This window comes from Triturus cristatus, chromosome 8 (genome assembly GCF_964204655.1).
Source record: "Triturus cristatus chromosome 8, aTriCri1.1, whole genome shotgun sequence".
Lineage (NCBI taxonomy): Eukaryota > Metazoa > Chordata > Amphibia > Caudata > Salamandridae > Triturus > Triturus cristatus.
The window spans coordinates 1,696,895,955-1,696,914,584 of NC_140591.1; the positions used below are offsets into that span (position 1 = coordinate 1,696,895,955).

The 18,630-nt window shown below is 47.4% G+C and overlaps 1 protein-coding gene across 1 annotated transcript in view; it reads right to left on the reverse strand.

Annotated features, from left to right (window-relative positions):
* Window positions 1–2,337: 2,337 nt before the first annotated feature.
* The window catches only part of LOC146808633 (N(6)-adenosine-methyltransferase catalytic subunit METTL3-like), a 165,034-nt gene continuing 148,741 nt past the window's right edge, over window positions 2,338–18,630 (reverse strand). The window contains exon 11 of the mRNA XM_085623666.1: window positions 2,338–3,605. Coding sequence (XP_085479792.1) covers window positions 3,494–3,605 — 112 coding nt within the window. The 3' untranslated portion in view covers window positions 2,338–3,493. The remainder of the gene's footprint in view (window positions 3,606–18,630) is intronic.

The window sequence follows — 18,630 nt, forward strand, 5'->3', positions numbered from 1 at the left end:
TGGAACAAAGATGGCTGGTGGCCATAATGACAGTTTCAATCTTGAACTGGATGAGTAGACAGATAGGGTGGAGTGGCAGGTGGCTTATATTTATTTTCTAATTTGGCAAGGTTAACAGATGCCGAAGCTAGGTTTCTTATTTTGGGGGAGACCCTCTAACCAGAGATGTTCCAAGAAAGGGATGGCCTTGAACCCCCTTCTGGCATTCTCCTAAACATGAAAAGGAGAGCACAGTGTCTCTGAATGGTCTAAAAACATCTGTCTTCATAAGCTGGTGAGTCTTTAGAAGCTGAAGCTTGACTGGCATCATCAGGCAGCCCAAAGCGTCCCTTTTCTGGTCAAGTCAGGCACACCCAGCTGATTGACCAATAACATTGTCTTTGTTATATTTCCCTTCTTTTTCATCCTCACTACCATCTCTCTCGTTACTCCTGGGCTGATAGAAGCATTTGTGACATGAACAGTAGTGTCTCAGCTCTTTCACCTTGCTGAAGTTGACGGGCAAAGGTTAAGGAGGCAACAGGAACAAGGGCTGCTGGTTGCGGAGGCTGTAGTGATACCAGATGGATAAATAGGCGTAGCAAAGGTGACTGGGAAAGTATGGGCAGAGGAGGTCAAGTCTGCAGTGGAAGTCTCTTGGGTTGACAATCGCTGATACCCAATCTCAGTCTGCAATGAGCTTAGAAGATCGACTAGCACCTGAAACATAGGAGAATAAGGAGGCTTGTCATAATGTCTGTCATTTCCAAGGTGTGGGTTGCGGTAGCATTCTTCAAAGGCGAGGAAGAAATAGTCTTATTCAGAATAATCCTGAACACAAAATTAGAGGTAGATTCAGGGTGGTGGTTACTTCCTGGTCATCATCATCCTTCTACCCCTCCTAACTGGAAGCAGCCTACTGTAGAAGCGAAGTCGCCGGCAGTGGAGAGATCCTTACAGGGGAAACCAGCAGCGTCAGCAGTGGAAGCATCGCCACCACAGGAGAGTCTGAAAGCGATTATTATTTCAAAGATAGTCTGGCATATGACAGCTGGGGTGGACGTTACCGACAGTAAAAAATGCGCTCCAGTGCTGAAGCACCTGCTGATGAGCACAAAGCCAATGTGCGCAGTGATGCAAAAAGAAGACGGGATTTCAGAGGTGACACGGGGGACTTGAGTGATTGAAGAAGGAAGACTGTAGTCAGCAGCCATGGAAGCAACATCTGAGGGTTTAGAAGCGGCGATTGGTACGCCGCCAAACGGCAGGCAACTAGGAAGCCACCGACAATTTAGACTTCTAAGAAGATGACATGAAGTGACAGGAGACTGACTTTTTAGTAGGTTAATTGTGAATACGAGGAAGTGCAACAAATGAAGCTAATGTAGGCTGTTCTGTCAGTAACCAAGGTAACAGACAAGTAATCTAGGATTTAAAGACGGGCGCAAAACCCTAAAGACTTCATGTTGGTTCATGTCAAGTCCAGTTTGCGTTTGTGACACCAGAATCAGAGCTGCGTGTCGACTAGTCTTCCTTCATAGTTAAAGCCAGTCTTCGGTGACAATCTTTAAGAGCCTCTGCCAAAAACGTGTGCCAGGTTATGTATTTCTTTGGATTATGGGTTCAGCTCCTTGAGACCCTCACAAGTGAGTAGCCACGCTTTACAGCCCCCTGATTGATTCATTGATTAATTGATGTACAGACCAGAAATGCTATGGGTTTGCAGATCTTCAATGTAAGTTTTTTTCTACAAGAGCTTCTTGAATACATTCTTCTCAAGAACAGCAAAAGAAAGGCAGTGGCTTCCCCTCTTTGAAAATAAGGTTGTAAGGGCTCCTAGGAAGGCAAAGGGCTTGAAAAAGGGTTGAAAATAAAGGTTCTTAGAGAACAGATCAACAGGATTGCCTTAGACTTTACGTAGAGTAGAAAACCTGAGCTGTGAAACCTCTGAGGAGCGTTGAGTTAACAAGGACCCAAAGACGAGGCCTCGCACGCGTCCACTGCCCTTCAAGCGATCATTTACTTTTAATGCTGTGTCTTAGCAAGTCCCCTTCTCTTGACGAGTTCTCCTCTTACAGAAACATATCCCTCATGCTTAGGTTTATTCTCCCCGACACAGTGACTTTTGTCCATCATCCCAGCTCCAGCAACCTCTCCTAAGGAATACGGGTTTGTTCTACAGCAGTTTCTCAAGGGCTTATATTTACATTGAACCACTATTTAGAAGACACAGGTTACATACAATAAAACAGACTAAAGAGGTGCTCTGGTTAATCTTTTTCCGGTGTGTAATAAAAGGGTGAGACAGGCAAAACCCACATAACTTTTAAAAAAGGCATTTAGTTCCACATGGCATCCAACTTGTGTGTTTTTTTATTTATAAAAATCGTTTCATACAAGAACCAAATGCACAAATGCTTCACATTTTAGCATACAACAAAATAAACTTCAACATATTTTTTCCCCCAAATGTAAAACAATAGGTTCACATTAGGGTGGAGGGGACGAGCATATTCATCTTAAAGAACAGTCCTTACATTTCTGGTGTCCTGCGTTCACATTAGTGTACGACTCTTTCAGCCACAATCCAGTTTAGACTCTTTCTCATCCGCAGCACTGTTTTCATGGGCCATTGAAGACATTACTATGTGGGTGAAATGCTTTACATAAGGGTAAACACCAGAGAAGTGCCAGAGGAATTATGGGTCCTTGATGTCAACAAGCAAAGCAGGAACGGGTCATTGGACATGGTAAACATTCGGAGGAAGGGGCCCGGGTGTCTACAAGCTTGCCCATTTTTGGTGACTTCTTGGTTGTTCTTAAAAAAGCAGACAGTATCGCGACGCTAGATGTTTACCCACTAAGATACCTCAAAATGTCATTTTATAATGACTCGCTCTCATAGCAGAAGAAAGTGAGTAAGGCTTGAGAAACGGGTTTAGAACTACAGTCTCAATTCCTAACACGTGCCAGCAGCGGTGCTGATCCAGTCAGCAGGAGGTATCACATTGGCAGCTTTATTTACAGTGCGTGGAGTCTGGTGGACAGATATGATGGGATTGCATAGATCCTTCTCCAATCATTCCAATGAGCGATACTGGTGAAAGTGCACCACTGTTTCTCATCGATTCATTAAGGTGGCAAGGCTGACCTGGTAGATAGTGTGCCCCATCTGGCATCTAGGAATTACCACAAATTTTATTTTAGTACAGAGCTAATGCTATAGGGGGAAATCATTTAGGTTCTCGGACTTGAAAATTACTGTCTATTCTTGTCATCCAACATTAGCCACATGGTGGAAACTGGACTTAAAGAATACACATTCATAGTATGGAAATTTCATATGGTTAATTAGCTTTGGTCACATAATTCTCTGATCTGGAGTACAGTAGGTGGAGGGAAGGGCTTGAGCTGAGCACACCTACAGGTACTTGCATATGAAGAAGGACCTTGAAGCTTCCTTTTTTCAAAACTACTCCTGCCAAGACCAAAAAGAGGTCAGTGCCAGTCTAATCTACATGTTTTTTGGCTTGCCAATAACCCCGTCTGGATAGAACTCTTTGAACCTTGCAACAACTCCCGGATCCAGCAGGTGGATTCCATCCAGCTGATTCCCAAGGGTGATCCTGCAAGAGAAAAAATGTAATGAGGGTTTTTAAAAAAAAACATTAACAGATAGCACTAGCATCATGATTACAGGTATCAATTCTTGTTATCTCAATGTCAGATGCTACCAGGAGGTACCTTGAGATCAGCTCTCCCTACATCAGGACTGGGATTCTGGGAGCACGAAGCTCTCATTCAAAAGCAGTGATAGGAATAAAAGTTGCCAGGAACAAAATAAGTTTAAGGGAACCTTTGACAAAATTCAAAACCAATACGAATACACTTCTAGGTTGCATTTCCCATAAAGTATTAGCCAGTCTCTGTCTTTACGGAAGTAAGGCACCCTTATGAAAAAAAATCAACCAAACGTTGCTCCAAAATTAGTAATAGAATGACTAAATGTCTTGGCATATAGGAACCACTACGTAATATCCACGAGGGAACTGGGAATGAAGAACAAGATTTGGAGCATGAAAGGAAATTGATTGACTTGATTAGCCTAACACTCCTAATTTGCTGGCTATATGTATTTATGGTTGTTGTATAATGCTCAACTGCTTGGTCCCTAAGCACTGAGCAAACAAAAGGCACACAAATAAAGCCATAAAATATCCGGGGTTAATTAGAGTAAGGCAAGAAACAAGTAGCAAGTTGTACAGCCAGACCCAAATTATTCCAGAATTTGGTAAATGCACATGAATATTGATTTTGACTAAACAGGAACTAACAAGCACCAACCAGAACCTTAACTCAACCAAATGATTATTACTAAGCATTTAAAGGAAACTAATAGCCATTAACAAACTTCCACAGAAGCTCCCCAGGAGCCCGAGGCAATCTGAATGAGAATACATCAGTTCATTCGTTGCACATTTATGCACAGGCAGACTAGGTCCACAGCGGGCCACTTTTCTCCTTTCAGCAAGTTCTCCGATAACAAAACAAATACTTTCCAATGATATTTCTCTAAATTTCAAACAGTTTTATTTCCTCGGCCTGCCTTCTTAAAATGCAACTTTCCTGCTGAAAGTCCTCTTTATAGTAAAATGTTGCAGGTGTGCTGTTTGTCAACTAACTACATCAATGGGACAAAAGACCCTTGATTCGGACACTCCGACACTTTATCCCCCCCCAAAAATAAGAAAAATAAAAAAAATCAAAATTCCTACCTCAAGCACTACAATGCACATCATGTAAATGCACAATATACACATGCAACACACATGAAAGTACCCAAGCATGATCACTTTGTGTTATTACAACCTGTTCTGATGGAGGAAGTAAAATATATAAATAAGCTACTTCAGATAGTACATCCCCAGTAAAACAACCATTAAATTGCCTGGTATTACACCATCGCAGGTAAGTTACATAAAATAGGTTAATAGCAAAGGTTAGTTAATACAAATTCGGGTAACAGTAATAAATTAAGAAAAAAAAGGACTGGGGCGTCTAACCGTATGACGATCTGAAATGTCAAGTAATGCAGTGGAGGGAATGTAGTGACCGGAGATGTAGTGAGGTACTGAACGCACAACCCCTCCTACCAGAAGGCGGTGAATAGCTTCCTTATATACTCACGTCATCAGTGGCCCCACATACAAAAAAATGGCAAACAAAACCTCTCAGCCATAAATACATGGAAAACAAACATTAAATCAAAAATCATCCCACTTTTAAAAAAAAAACACTTCTCACAAAACCATTAAAAGAGTGCTTTGGGATGCTAATATATTCCTCCAGCCCATAGCGCCAAATTAAATCTCACATTCACAGAGAAATTTGAAAAATGTGTCAAATTGTAATCTGAGAAATTGATGAAATCAGGATTGCCATATCAGCCTTCCTCACTACTGTATCGAAGGAAACCCTTACACAGTCCTTCGACACACTGGATCATCGAGCTGCGTAGGAGACCACAGACATTGAACTGCAGGAGACTTTCGGAAGCACTAGCGCAATTCATAAACACCTCCCTATCACTTGAAGGAAGTACAGATAATCCTGCTACTAACATGCGAATACAATTCCCTGCTGGAAACAACTAGCCAGCGAGGCACCAATCAGCACTGGACTGATGGTGTGAAATAGCTACCTTCTATGTAGCTGAGAATAAACTCTGTATGCTAGATAAGGGGCAAACACGCCTAGTCTCTGGCCTCAACTTCTCAGATGTATCAGAAACTGTGTAGCATCAGACCCTACAGAGCATCAAGTCTCGACCTGGTAGTGATGGGACCATTCTCAAATGGTTCACACTGTTTCTCCAAGAGTACACACAAATGATGTAGATAAAAAAATCTAATTCCCCTTCACTCCTCGCACCACATGGGGCCCGAGGGCTCAATCCTCTCGACATATACATTGAGTAAGAAGGTGAGCGGATAAAAAACAAGAGCTTAGGAATGCAGGAGTGCGGTGGCACACTGATGAAACCCCGCTTTATCTCCAGAGGATAGAGGAACAATATGTAACCCTCCTTAAACTTGTTGTTTCTATATTACCTCAATACGAACAATATCTGGAGCAATGTGCACTATAAGGATTTTAATTGGCGGCACTATATTGTGTTTTTGTTATGTGTGGTATTTGTATGTCGTTTCTTCTTTTTCTATTTTCCATTATGATTTAATGAAATGTGTTTATTGGCTGTATGAACTCTTACAATAAAACTAATAATTAAAAAAGACAATTTCTACATCATCATCACCATCTATCCCTCGCCCACATTCAGCGCTGGATTATGATTCTTACACATCCCCAGTCTATAGAATCCCTGCTGTGAAACTGCTATGATTTGTTCTGGGTAACAAGCTACGCACATGCCTGGTGACTTCACCCCAGGAAACTGGCAAATGGCACCGAATTCCACCTTCTCCTCAAGGAAATTGAACAGCTAATTTTTGTTGGGCACTGGCCACTCTCCGAATAGGACATAACACCACCCTCACGAGAATCCTTCTACAAAACAAACTTGAAAGACACAGAACACTTGGTGCCAATCTTGGACTGAAAAGCCTGCCACTAAAACCTGCTCGGGTTTTCTGATTTAATGCTTGCTTTATATTCAAAATGGTTTTGCTCAGCTACAAAAGCGTCCCAAGTACATTTTTTTAAAAACCTACCCGACTGACAACTGTAAAAGTTCAGGAGGGGGTTTGTGTACAAAAACAATTTCCATATGGAAAATTTCTAAAGCCCAGAGGCAAATAATCTTGAGTCAATTATTTTAAGGCCCTGTCCCAGAGCCTGAACTCTCTTGCTGAACTGCATGAAGCCTCTTTCTTCCTGTTATGATGGACAGAGGTCGAGACAGCGTTCTAAAAAACACAAATCATGCATAGCGCTATTTTTTATAATGTCAATCACAGATTCCTAATGATCGAACATCGAGCTCTCCCTGGCTTGCCCACACACAACTAACACCAGTCCATCTTTCCAACCCTACTCTCTCCTTACTGCCTTGGCAATACATCTTCATCCATTGTTTTGGAACACATATGAGCTAACTCATGCACACCTGGCTCTTCTCCTTCCTTTCTAACCAACCTCATGCTGATACCCCATGGAGTACTTAAGGCTAAATGGCTGTGTCTACCTCGCCTACACAGGACCCTGGTTCTTATCGCTCTTACACTAATGTCTTCATTCATTTTATTTTAGAGTTTTTATAGAGTGCGAACTTGACCCGTTAGGGTTTCGGAGAGCTTTACAAAAAACTTGGAGGGGGGATACATAGAGGGATTAAAGGACAAGTAATTACATTTTACAAGAACAATATACAAGAAACAAGGTCCCAGGGTCCGCGGTGGGATGCCCGGAGGTGCCGGGTGGATGGTGCCTGGGTGCTCGAGGGAAATGTATTAGACAGAAGTGGAGTACGGTTATTGGAGGATTAGAAGGCATCATTTTAGGTGAGGAATTTGCCCACTAGGAATGTTTTTGCATCTTTTTGAAGCGAACCAGAGAAGGGATTCTTCGAATGACGGGCGGGAGTGAGTTCCATATTCTTGGTGCGGCCCCAGAGAAAGCCCGATTGTACGTTTTCTTTTTCTGAAAACGTGCAGGTTGGAGCAAGAGGTCTCTGGCGGACCAGGAGTTTCTGGTTCCTCTGGAAATCACGGGTTTCTGGGCAAGATATGCAGGGGAGTTTGAGTATAATGCTTTGTGCGTGATACATGCCAATTTGAGTTGGATTCTGGCCTGTAAAGGGAGCCAGCTCAGAGCTTTCAGATGTGATGAAATGTGGTTGAATTTCCTTGAGCCTGTTGGTAGTCTAGCGGCCACGTTGGCCAGGCTTTTAAAGATGCCAGGGAGATCTTGGGTAGACCGGAGAGGGTAGAGCAGCCATATTCGAGTCTAGAGATGACAAGTGACTGGACTGCCATTTTTAGGTCGGGAGTATCAAGGAAAGGTTTGAGTTTCCTTAGGTAGCTCAGGTGGAATCTGGCTGATTTGGCCATCGCGTTGATGTGGTCCCGCATGGTCAGGTTACAGTCAAGGGATATTCCGAGGGATTTGGCCAAGTCCACGATGGTCGGAGGACAGTTTAAAGCTGTGATGGCCTTAATCCATACCAGAGTCTCAAGATTGGTTTTAGGAGGGGAAATTAGTAGAAATTCTGTCTTCTTTGCGTTGAGTTTGAGTTGATTGGAGGAGAGCCATTAGACAGTCAATTTCAGGGCTTCATTCATGGAAAGAATATCTTCGAGGGAGGAGATTTTGATGTAGACCTGGGTGTCGTTACAAGTGGTAGGAGATATTTGCGGTGTGTAGTACTTCGGCAAGCGGTTCAAAGTAAAAGCTTGAAGAAGGTAGGGGACAGGGTTGATCCTTGGGGGACTCCAACCGTGACCGGCGAGGGGGACAGGTTAATGTTGATTAGGAATCTCTGTGACCGGTTTTGGAGGAAGGACCTAAACCATTCAAGAACGGGGCCATCCAATCCCATCCTGAGTTTGAGGCGTTCGAGTAGTTTTTCATGGTTGACCGTGTCGAATGCAGAGGATAGATCTAGGAGGATTAGGAGGCAGGTTTTGCCTTTGGTCGAGGGCTTGGAGCGCATCATCCACGATGTGGCGAATGGTGGTTTCCGTGCTGTTCGCAGGCCTGAAACCAGATTGGAAGTCATCTAGTAGGTGGAAGTTGGAGATGTGTTGGCTCAGCTGCTGCAGCACACACTTCTCCAGAACTTTAGCTAAGAGTGGATGTTAGAGATAGGTCTAAAGTTGTCAGGGGAAGCAGGGTCAAGCGCCGGCTTTTTTAGGATGGGTAGGACTTGACCGGCTTTCAGAGAGTCAGGTATCAATCCCTGAAGCAGGGAGGCGTTAATTATTGCAGTCCAGCTAGGAATGATGGATTGGGCAGCGGCAGCTAGGCAGTTAGAGGGGAGTGGGTCATTAAAGTGGTTGTTCGGATTTAAGGTGGATAGGATTTTCGAGACGGAGTATTTGTCATAGATTTTGAAGTAGGTCCTGTGCGCTTGGTTTTTGGGTGAAGCCTGTGGAGGCAGCTCGGAGGGAGGCAGACCTGGAAGGGGTTGAGAGTGGGTTGCGGATCCAAGTTTGTTTCCTAAGGCTGTAATTTTGTCTGAGAAAAAGGAGGAGAATTCCTCGGATGATATTAGTGACTTGGGGGTTTCTGTCGATGTTTTGGCCAGTTTGTTGGATTGGTGTTTGACCAATTCGAAGAGTTTGCGGGGTCGGTTCTTGGCGTTCCCCAGTTCTGATCTGAAGAATTCTTTTTTTGAGATGATGATGCTCCCGTTGTAGGCATTTCTGGCCTGGTGGAGAAGTTTTAAATGTGCGCCTGAGGGGTGCGGTCTCCAAATTCTTTCTGACTGCCGGAGGGCTTTCCTCTCGCTGTTGAGGGACCCATTGGTTTCTGTTTTTGGTTCTTTTTAGTTTTAGCGGGGCAAGGTCATCAAGAATGTTAGTTATAGTCGCAGAGTAGTGATCATTGAGGTCACTGACTGATGAGATATGGGGGGGAGGGGGAGGTAAGACTTACAGCGAGCTGCCAGTTCCCTGGGATCAAGGTTCTTGGAGTCTCTGACCCAGCGTTTGGGCAACACCTGTTGCGGTTTCCTTGATTTGTGGGTGCCAGGTAATAGGAAGGTGAAAGCGTGGTGGTCCGACCAGTCACTAGGGTCAATAGCGATAAGCTTGACTATTGGTTCCTTAGCAATGATCCAGTCAAGAGTGGCGCCTTTCGAGTGTGTAGGGAGTGTGCAGGCCTGGGTTAGGGATTGATCGGCCAGGAGATCTTTGTTGGCGTTGACATGAGGATCCTTGGGGTCGTTCCAGTGCAGGTTGAAGTCCCCAAGGAAAATGTTTTTAGAGTTGGAGGAAACCTTGGCTGTGATAATTTCCATGAGGTGGTCAGTGAAGGCGTCATTCGTGCCTGGGGGTGGTAAAAGATGTGCAGATTGCAGTTGGGTGGTGCTGCTGCATATGGAAAGTCAAGGTATTCACAGGAGTCTGTGGTGTCTGCCAGGAGTTCCATGACGAAGAGGTTAGAGCAGTAAATGCAGGCACTGCCGCCCCCTTTTTTGCTAGATTGCCTGTCCAGCCTTGCAATGTTGTAGTTGGGAGGGACTAGGAGGTCCAGGCATGGAGATGAGGATTCGTTGAGCCACGATTCCGTCAGGATTGTTAAGTCAAAGTTTTGGTTCATTATGAGGTCTGCGATATCAGCGGCATGCTCAATTGCTGAGCGGCAATTAATTAGGAGACCAGATAAAGAGGTGTCGGAGAGAGTGTCATGTGATGGGGCAGACAATGGTACTGGCGCTAAGTTGCTACAACCACACTTCTGTTGCTGAGGGTGGCTGATCTGTAGGGGTTAATAGCGACCGTGCGGATGGCGTATTCGACCTTCATGACTTGTGGACTAGGGGTTACTGAGGCAGAGTTGTAGGAAGGGAGGATGGCTAGAATTTCCTCTTCAGTAAGGTCTAGAGGACTTGGGGTGACAAGGGTAGAGTTGAAGGAAAGGAGGAGAGCTAGAATTTCCTCCTCCGAGAGGTGGCATGGTTGCTTTCGAGGGCGAATGTGTCTCAAGGAAAGCGGTAGCGGGTGATTGCGGGGCTCTGTGGTAGGGAGGGGGGTGGGGTTAAATGGAGGCTTGAACTTCGAGAAGGAGAGTTCAGTAAGGTGAAGAAGGTTCTTTAGGTCCAGAATGGAGTTATGGATGCTCTGCGTTAATTTGGCTGCTCTGTAGTGCAGAGTTTCAATATCAATATAGGTGCATGAAGGCAGGGAGACAGTGGTTTGGTGGTGGTTCTATTGGCCTGCGTTGGTGGTAGGGTAGAGGGGCTGGGTTGACTTGTGTCGTAGGCCAATGGAAGAGTTTCAGTCTCAGAGGGAGGAGCTGCTCTGTAGTGCAGAGTTTCGGTATCAATATAAGAGTGAGGCGCATGAAGGCAGTGGGACAGTGGTTTGGTAGCAGTTCTATTGGCATGCGTTGGTGGGAGGATCAAGGTGCTGGGTCGACTTGTGTCGTAGGCCAATGGTGACAAATGCAAAAACAGTTGGACAGAATGCAGAACAATGTCATACATTCACCCCAGTACAGAGATCTGGGCCTAAATCCATTGTTCTTTTGCTCACCATGCCATTCCAGTTTGAACCCAGCCATATGCAAATCAGTCTTGACCCTGTGCCTCATGGGAACCAGTCCAGCCCAAACTGGCAAGCCAGGTCCTCCCTGGACTGCAACCAAGCATCCTAGGACCAGTTTCGGGGCTTCACCTCGCTTCAGCCAGAATAGCTTGATTCCAGTGGCATGGAGAGCAAGGGACTCACGTCTGAGCATACCCGTCCCACTCTGGGTGACAAATGCAAAAACAACAGTTGATGGACAGAATGCAGAACAATGTCATACATTCACCCCAGTACAGAGATCTGGGCCTAAATCCATCGTTTTTTTGCTCACCATGCCATTACAGTTTGAACCCAGCCATATGCAAATCAGTCTTGACCCTGTGCCTCATGGGAACAGTCCAGCCCGAACTGCCAAGCCAGGTCCTCCCTGGACTAGAACCAAGCATCCTAGGACCGGTTTCGGGGGTTCACCCCTCTTCAGCCAGGATAGCTTGATTCCAGTGGCATGGAGAGCACGGGACTCACGTCTGAGCATACTCACTTTTCCACTGGATTCAAGATAGCCTGGCTGATGAGGGTTATGAACCCGAAACCGGTCCCAGGATGCTGGTTTCTGGTCCAGGGAAGACATGGCTTGGCAGTTCGGGCTGGACTGTTCCCATGATGCACAGGGTCAGACTAATTTGCATATGGCCATGTCTGAACTGGGATGGTGGAGTGAGCTAAAGAATGATGATGGATTAAACCCAGATCAGTTGACTGGGGGCGAGTGTTTGATTTGCTCAAACGCTCCGTCCATCATCCCCTTTGGTATCGCTTTGTAGGGCAATGGTAGCGTTTTGGTCTCAAGGTCAGAGGGAGGAGCTGGCGGGGAGGAGACCAAAGGTCTGGGAACGATTCTGTTGGTAGGTTTAGGTGGCATGAAAGAGGGGCTAGGTTGATCAGAGTTGTGAGGCTTAGGGGGGTGGTTTGCGAGTGGCTGGGCACGCTAGTTGGGGGGGACGTCGGGGCGGGTGTTTTTGCCCTGCAGGTGTCATGCACATGGTTTTTGAGGAGGGTAAACAGGTCCGGCAATTTATTGAGGATTCTAGTTGTAGATTGGATCAGGACGATGCCGTTTTTGTACAGGGTGATGGTGAGGTCAGCTCGCAAGATTGCGGAGGGCACTATCGGGAGTTTGGTCCCATACGGTATGTTCCCGGTTTTGTGTACATTGAGGAGGAGCGCAATGGTTTTCTGTCATGCAGATGTTCTTCTGGAATAGAAAATAAGGTCATTGATGACTGTGCCCTTGTCAGTGCTGTATCGTAAATCAGGGTCTCAGGGTGAGTTTTCAGGGTGGAGTGCTTGAGAGATTTCGCAGCCGATTTAGAGAGGGGGGGGGGGGGGAAGAGATACGCAAGAGTAGGAATATGCTACTTACCAGTATGCATCTGTTCTTGGCATGTAGAGCTGCAGAGTTGTACACTTAGCATAGATCGCCATCTGGTGTTGGGCCCGGATGTTTGCAGTTTGTTTTTCTTCTTGGACAGTCTTTGGAAGTCACGAGTTTGGTGACTCCTCCTTCGGTCCGTACTGCGCATGGGCTTCGGCTCCATCCTCAGATTGTTTTTCGCCAACAGGGAAATGATGGAGCGTAGTAATAACAGTGAGAAACCCATGTGTGTTGTATCTAAATAAGATGTACTGGAACGGATACAGGTAGCCGGGGAGGCGGGTGGGCGTGTACAACTCTGCAGCTCTACATGCCAAGAACAGATGCATACTGGTAAGTAGCATATTCCGTTCGAGGCATATGAGCTGCAGATTGTACACTTAGCATAGATTATATAGCAGTACCCAACCTTAGCGGCGACCACCGGTATCCGTTGCAGCTGTTTGAAAAAGTGTCTTTAGTACAGCCTGGCCCACCCTAGCTTGCTGCTTGGAGTGCACATCTACACAGTAGTGTTTTGTGAAGGTGTGCGGTGTAGACCATGTGGCTGCTTTGCAGATGTCATCTAAGGGTATATTCCCTAGAAAAGCCATAGAAGCCCCTAACTTTCTTGTAGAGTGGGCTTTAGGCGGAACAGATAATGTTCTTTGCCTTTTGATAGCAAATTTGTATGCACTTTACAATCCACCTAGCTATCCCGGATTTAGAAATGGGGTTGCCTTTATGTGGTGGAGAGAAGGAAACGAACAATTGTTTAGTCTTCCTGAAGGGTTGCGTTCTTTGCATGTAGTATAGCAACGCCCTTTTCACATCAAGTGTGTGTAAGGCCCTTTCCGCAACAGATTGGGTTGCAAAAAGAAGACAGGTAATTCCACCGATTGATTGAGATGGAAGGGGGAAATGACCTTGGGCAGAAACTTCGGATTTGTGCGAAGTATGACCTTGCTGTGGTGTATTTGTATGAAGGGTTCCTGTATAGTGAACGCTTGTATTTCACCAACCCTTCTAAGGGAAGTGATAGCTACAAGAAAAGCTGTTTTCCAGGTGAGAAACTGTAGCTCACATTTGTGCATTGGTTCGAAGGGCGGACCCATTAGTCGTGTAAGAACTAAATTTAGATTCCATACAGGGGAAGGTGGTGCCCTGGGAGGAATTACTCGTTTAAGGCCTTCCATGAAGGCTTTAATAGCGGGCACTCTGAACAGTGATAAATGCTGTCTGTTTTGTAGATAGGCAGCGATCGCTGCTAGGTGTAGGCGTATAGATGAATATGCCAGGTTACACCTGTGAAGATGGAGCAGATAGCATATGATGTGCTGTATGGATGCATCTAGAGGGTTGTTTGTATTGTTACGGCAGTAAATTACAAATCTTTTCCACTTTGCGGCATAGCATGCTCTAGTGGTAGGACGTCTGGCTTCCATGATGATGTTCATGCAGTCAGGGGGAAGATTAAGGTATCCGAATTCTAAGATTTCAGGAGCCAGATCGCCAGGTTGAGCTGAGCTGGGTCCGGGTGCCTGATTTCTCCATGGTTCTGGGTTAGGAGGCATGGGGATAGGTGCAATTTTTGATGTGGTACCACTGACAGTTGTAGTAGCATGGTGTACCACGGCTGCCTGGCCCACGTGGGAGCTACCAGAATGAGTGTGAGGGAGTGCTGTTGTAGCTTCCTGACCACTAATGGAATTAGTGGGAGAGGTGGAAAGGCGTATGCAAATCTGCCTGACCAGTTCATCCATATCGCATTGCCCTTGGACAATGGGTGTGGGTATCTGGCGGCGAAGCTTGGGCATTTTTTGTTTTCGTGGGTGGCGAAGAGGTCTATCTGAGGATGCCCCCACTGTTGGAAGAATGGGTGAAGAACTTGTGGATGCAGTTCCCATTCGTGTAGTTGTTGCGTTTGTCTGCTGAGCAGATCTGCCATGGTGTTTTGTACGCCTGGAACGTGCTGTGCCAGGAGAAAGATGTTTTGGGGAATTGCCCATCTCCATATGCTCTGGGCTAAGCGGGAGAGCTGGGGAGAGTGTGTCCCCCCCTGTTTTTGTATATAATACATCGCACTCATGTTGTCTGTGCGAATGAGGACTGCTTTGCCCGAAATCTGTTTTTGGAAAGATTTTAGGGCTAGAAAGATCGCCAAGAGCTCCAGATGGTTGATGTGGAGCGATTTTTGCTGTGGCGTCCATAGACCTTGCATGGTGAGGTGTAGGAGGTGCGCTCCCCAGCCGGAGAGCGATGCGTCCGCTGTTAGAATCACCTGAGGAACCGGGTCCAGGAACGGCCGCCCTTTGGAAAGGTTTGTGGTGTTCCACCACTGCAGAGAGTGATGTGTGCGGCCGTCCACCAACACCAGATCCGTCAGCTGACCCTGGGCCTGGTTCCACTGTTGTGCTAGGCACTCTTGAAGTGGACGCATGTGGAGTCTTGCATGGGGCACTATGAAGATGCAAGACGCCATCATTCCTATGAGCTTCATAAACACTCTTGCTGGAAGAGAGTGTTGAGGAAGGAATGTTTTGCGTAAGGCTTGAATGCTTGTGATTCTGGCTGAGTTTGGATAGGCAATACCCTTGGAGGTGTCTATAGTGGCCCCGAGATATTGCTTTGTGTGAGATGGTATGAGGTGGGACTTTTGGTAGTTCACCGTGAAGCCTAGCTGGTGGAGCAGTTGGATGGTGCTGTTTGTATGTTGCACACATTGGTCGTAGGACGCGGCTTTTATCAGCCAGTCGTCTAAGTAAGGGAAGACGTGAATATGTTGACGTCTGAGGTGTGCTGCTACTACTGCTAGGCATTTGGTAAAAACCCGTGGTGCGGTGGTGACCCCGAAGGGGAGAACCGTGAATTGGTAATGTTGCCCGTCCACCACGAACCTGAGGTATTTCCTGTGAGAGGGGTGTATTGGAATATGAAAGTATGCGTCCTTCAGATCCAAGGTTGTGAGAAAGTCTCCGTGGCAGAGGAGTGGGAGGACTTGTTGTAGGGTGACCATGTGAAAATGGTCTGAATGTATGTAGGCATTTAGAGGCCGGAGGTCCAGAATGGGCCTGAGGGTCCCGTCTTTCTTTGGTATTAAAAAATATAGGGAGTAGACCCCTAGATTTTGTTGATTGACGGGGACCTGCTCTATAGCGTGTTTTTGGAGGAGGGAGAGTACCTCCTGTTTGAGCAGTGTGGAATGTTCTTGAGACATTGGACGGTGCCTTGGTGGGATATTGGGTGGGGTAGATGTTAGCTCGAGACAGTACCCTGACCGAATGATTTGGGTCACCCATTTGTCCGATGTTATGGACTCCCATGTGTGGATAAAGTCTTGTAGTCTGCCCCCGACCGGAGTGGGATGGTCTGGGGGGAGCGGAGGGGAGTCATTGTGCGGGTGGGGTGGCAGAACGGGTGTTGTTGGTTTTGCCCCTGCCCTTATTGTTGTTGCCTCTGTAACCACCCCTTTGATTGCCCTTTGAAAAGGTATTTTGAGGAGGGGACTTGTAGGAGGTAGAGGCGTTATCGGTGGAGGAGCCTCTGCCTGTGCCACGAAAGGATGAGCGTCGAAAGGAACGTTTAGAGGCTTGCGTTTGGAGTGCCCCCATAGACTTTGCTGTGTCCGTGTCCTTTTTCATTTTTTCCAACGCTTCGTCCACCTTTGGCCCAAAGAGTGTTTGTTGGTCAAAGGGGTGATTGAGTATGGATGCCTGGACTTCGGGTTTGAACCCAGAGATCCTGAGCCAGGCATGACGGCGAAGCAGGACACTGGTATTTATGGCTCTAGAAGCGGTGTCTGCTGCATCGAGGGCACATTTAATGGAGGTGTTTGTAATTAGTTTACCCTCCTGTATCAGGTCATGAGCCTTGTGCTTGTACTTTTCTGGAAGGTGCTGCATAAGAGCCTCTAGTTCGTCATAGTGTGCTCTATCATATCGCGCAAGCAGTGCTTGTGTGTTTGCAATGCGCCACATGTTTGCAGCTTGGGAGGCGGTGCGTTTACCAGACGCGTCTAGAAGTTTAGATTCCTTGTCTGGCGGTGGGGCTTCTCCTGAGGATTGGGAGTTAGCCCGCTTTCTAGCTGTGGAGACAACTAGGGAATCTAGGGGAGCAGGGCCCTTAATGTATGCAGGGTCTGTGGGTGCCGCCTTGTACTTCTTCTCTATTCTAGGGTTCAGTACCCTGGCCCTGACCGGGTCTTTGAACACCTCTGTAGCATGCTTGGTGACACCCTTAAGCATGGGTAAAATAGAAGTGGATTTGTCCTGTATGTCAAATGTATCCAGTAGGAAGTCGTCTTCCACTGGTTCACTGTGCATGTCCACCCCATGGTAGTGTGCTGCTCTCTGCACTAAATGATGAAACCCTAAGGAGTCCTCTGGAGGAGACGGCCTGGATGGGTATAGGTCGTCCTGAGGTATATCGGGTACATCAGGGTTATTGTAATCCTCCCATGGGTCTGGGGTCCCTGGTGGGGTGGGATCCATTGGGGCATCCGCCGGGTAATTGTCCGGGTCCCCGTCATCCGGATCTGGGGATGGGGCCGGAGTGTAGTGAGGTAAAGGTGGCGGAGACCTGGGAGGGGGAGGGGGTGGAGGAGGTGGAGGAGGTAGGGGAGGCGGTAGTGGGGAGGGCACTCTGAGGGGAGAAGTAGCAGAGTCCTTCCTTTTGGGTGGAGGAGAAGGAGCCGGAGTATCAAGGCGTCTTTTCTTGATCATTAAAGTCAATAGTCCAGTCTTTGGATCTTTGGACAGAGTCTTTTGTAAAGGGTCTGGTGTAAACAGAGCCAATGGTGCCGAATCGTCTGTCGGCACCGGTGATTTCGGAACCGGGGGTTTCGATGGTTTGTGTGCGCCATGCTTTTTTGGAGCCTCTGGTTTTTTCGGCGTCGAAGAAGTTTTCGGCGCCGGAGCGTCGGTGCCGACAGATTTGTGTTTGTGTTTGGTCGGCACCGAGAGTCCAGGCTTCGGCACCGGTGGCTTCGGAACCGGTGGCTTCGAAGTCGAGCTGGATATTGCTTTCTTCGGTGCCGGATGCTGTTTTTCGGCACCGGGCGTCGGCTGGCTCGATCCCGAGCTGCCGTGAGACTTTGGAGGCTTCGACACCGGGCCCGAAGGTGGGGTGATAGAAGCTTTGGTCTTGGTTTTGCCCAGGCCGGCAGGCGAGGGAGTAACCTGAGTCTCTTTGGTTTTGGGCGCAGGGGTGGGAGGGGGCACAGTACTCACGATCCGCTGCGCCGGTGTGACGTCCTCCACGTCGGAGTCGTCGGCCTCGGAAGCGCTGACGACGTCTTCCTCCTGCTCGGTGTGTGTTTGCCCCGAAGCTTCGGCGCCGTCTCCGAAGATGTCCGGTGGAGCTGCAGACGATGAGTGCGCCATGGTGCGTCGAGCTCTTCGATCTCGGATGGTCTTCTTCGATCGAAAAGACTTACAGGCGGGGCAGTCTCTGGCCTCGTGTTCTGGAGAGAGGCAAAGGTTACACACCTGATGGAGGTCGGTGTGGGGAAATTTAGACACACATTTTGGGCACTTTTTGAACGGAGTCCTTTCCATCGGCCGGGACCGGAGTCGAGGAGGGCCCGAAGGCCGGTGCCGATGTACGGGATGGAGAAAGTGCCGCTTCGAGAGATGAAGATGATGATGAAGAAACTCGAAGAAACGAGGATTTTCCGTCGAGGCTGGAACCGTAGAAGTTCGAAGCCGGAGCACGAAGTATCACATCCGAGCCCGATGGCGGAAAAAAACAATCTGAGGATGGAGCCGAAGCCCATGCGCAGTACGGACAGAAGGAGGAGTCACCAAACTCGTGACTTCCAAAGACTGTCCAAGAAGAAAAACAAACTGCAAACATCCGGGCCCAACACCAGATGGCGATCTATGCTAAGTGTACAATCTGCAGCTCATATGCCTCGAACAGATAGTTTTCCCCAGTAGCGTTCAGGCCGGGCCCTGCCATGTTGGCTAGGGCGGGGCAGTATGGGTCGAGAGAGGGTCAGCGCCTCGGGCCCAGGGCAACCCAGGACCG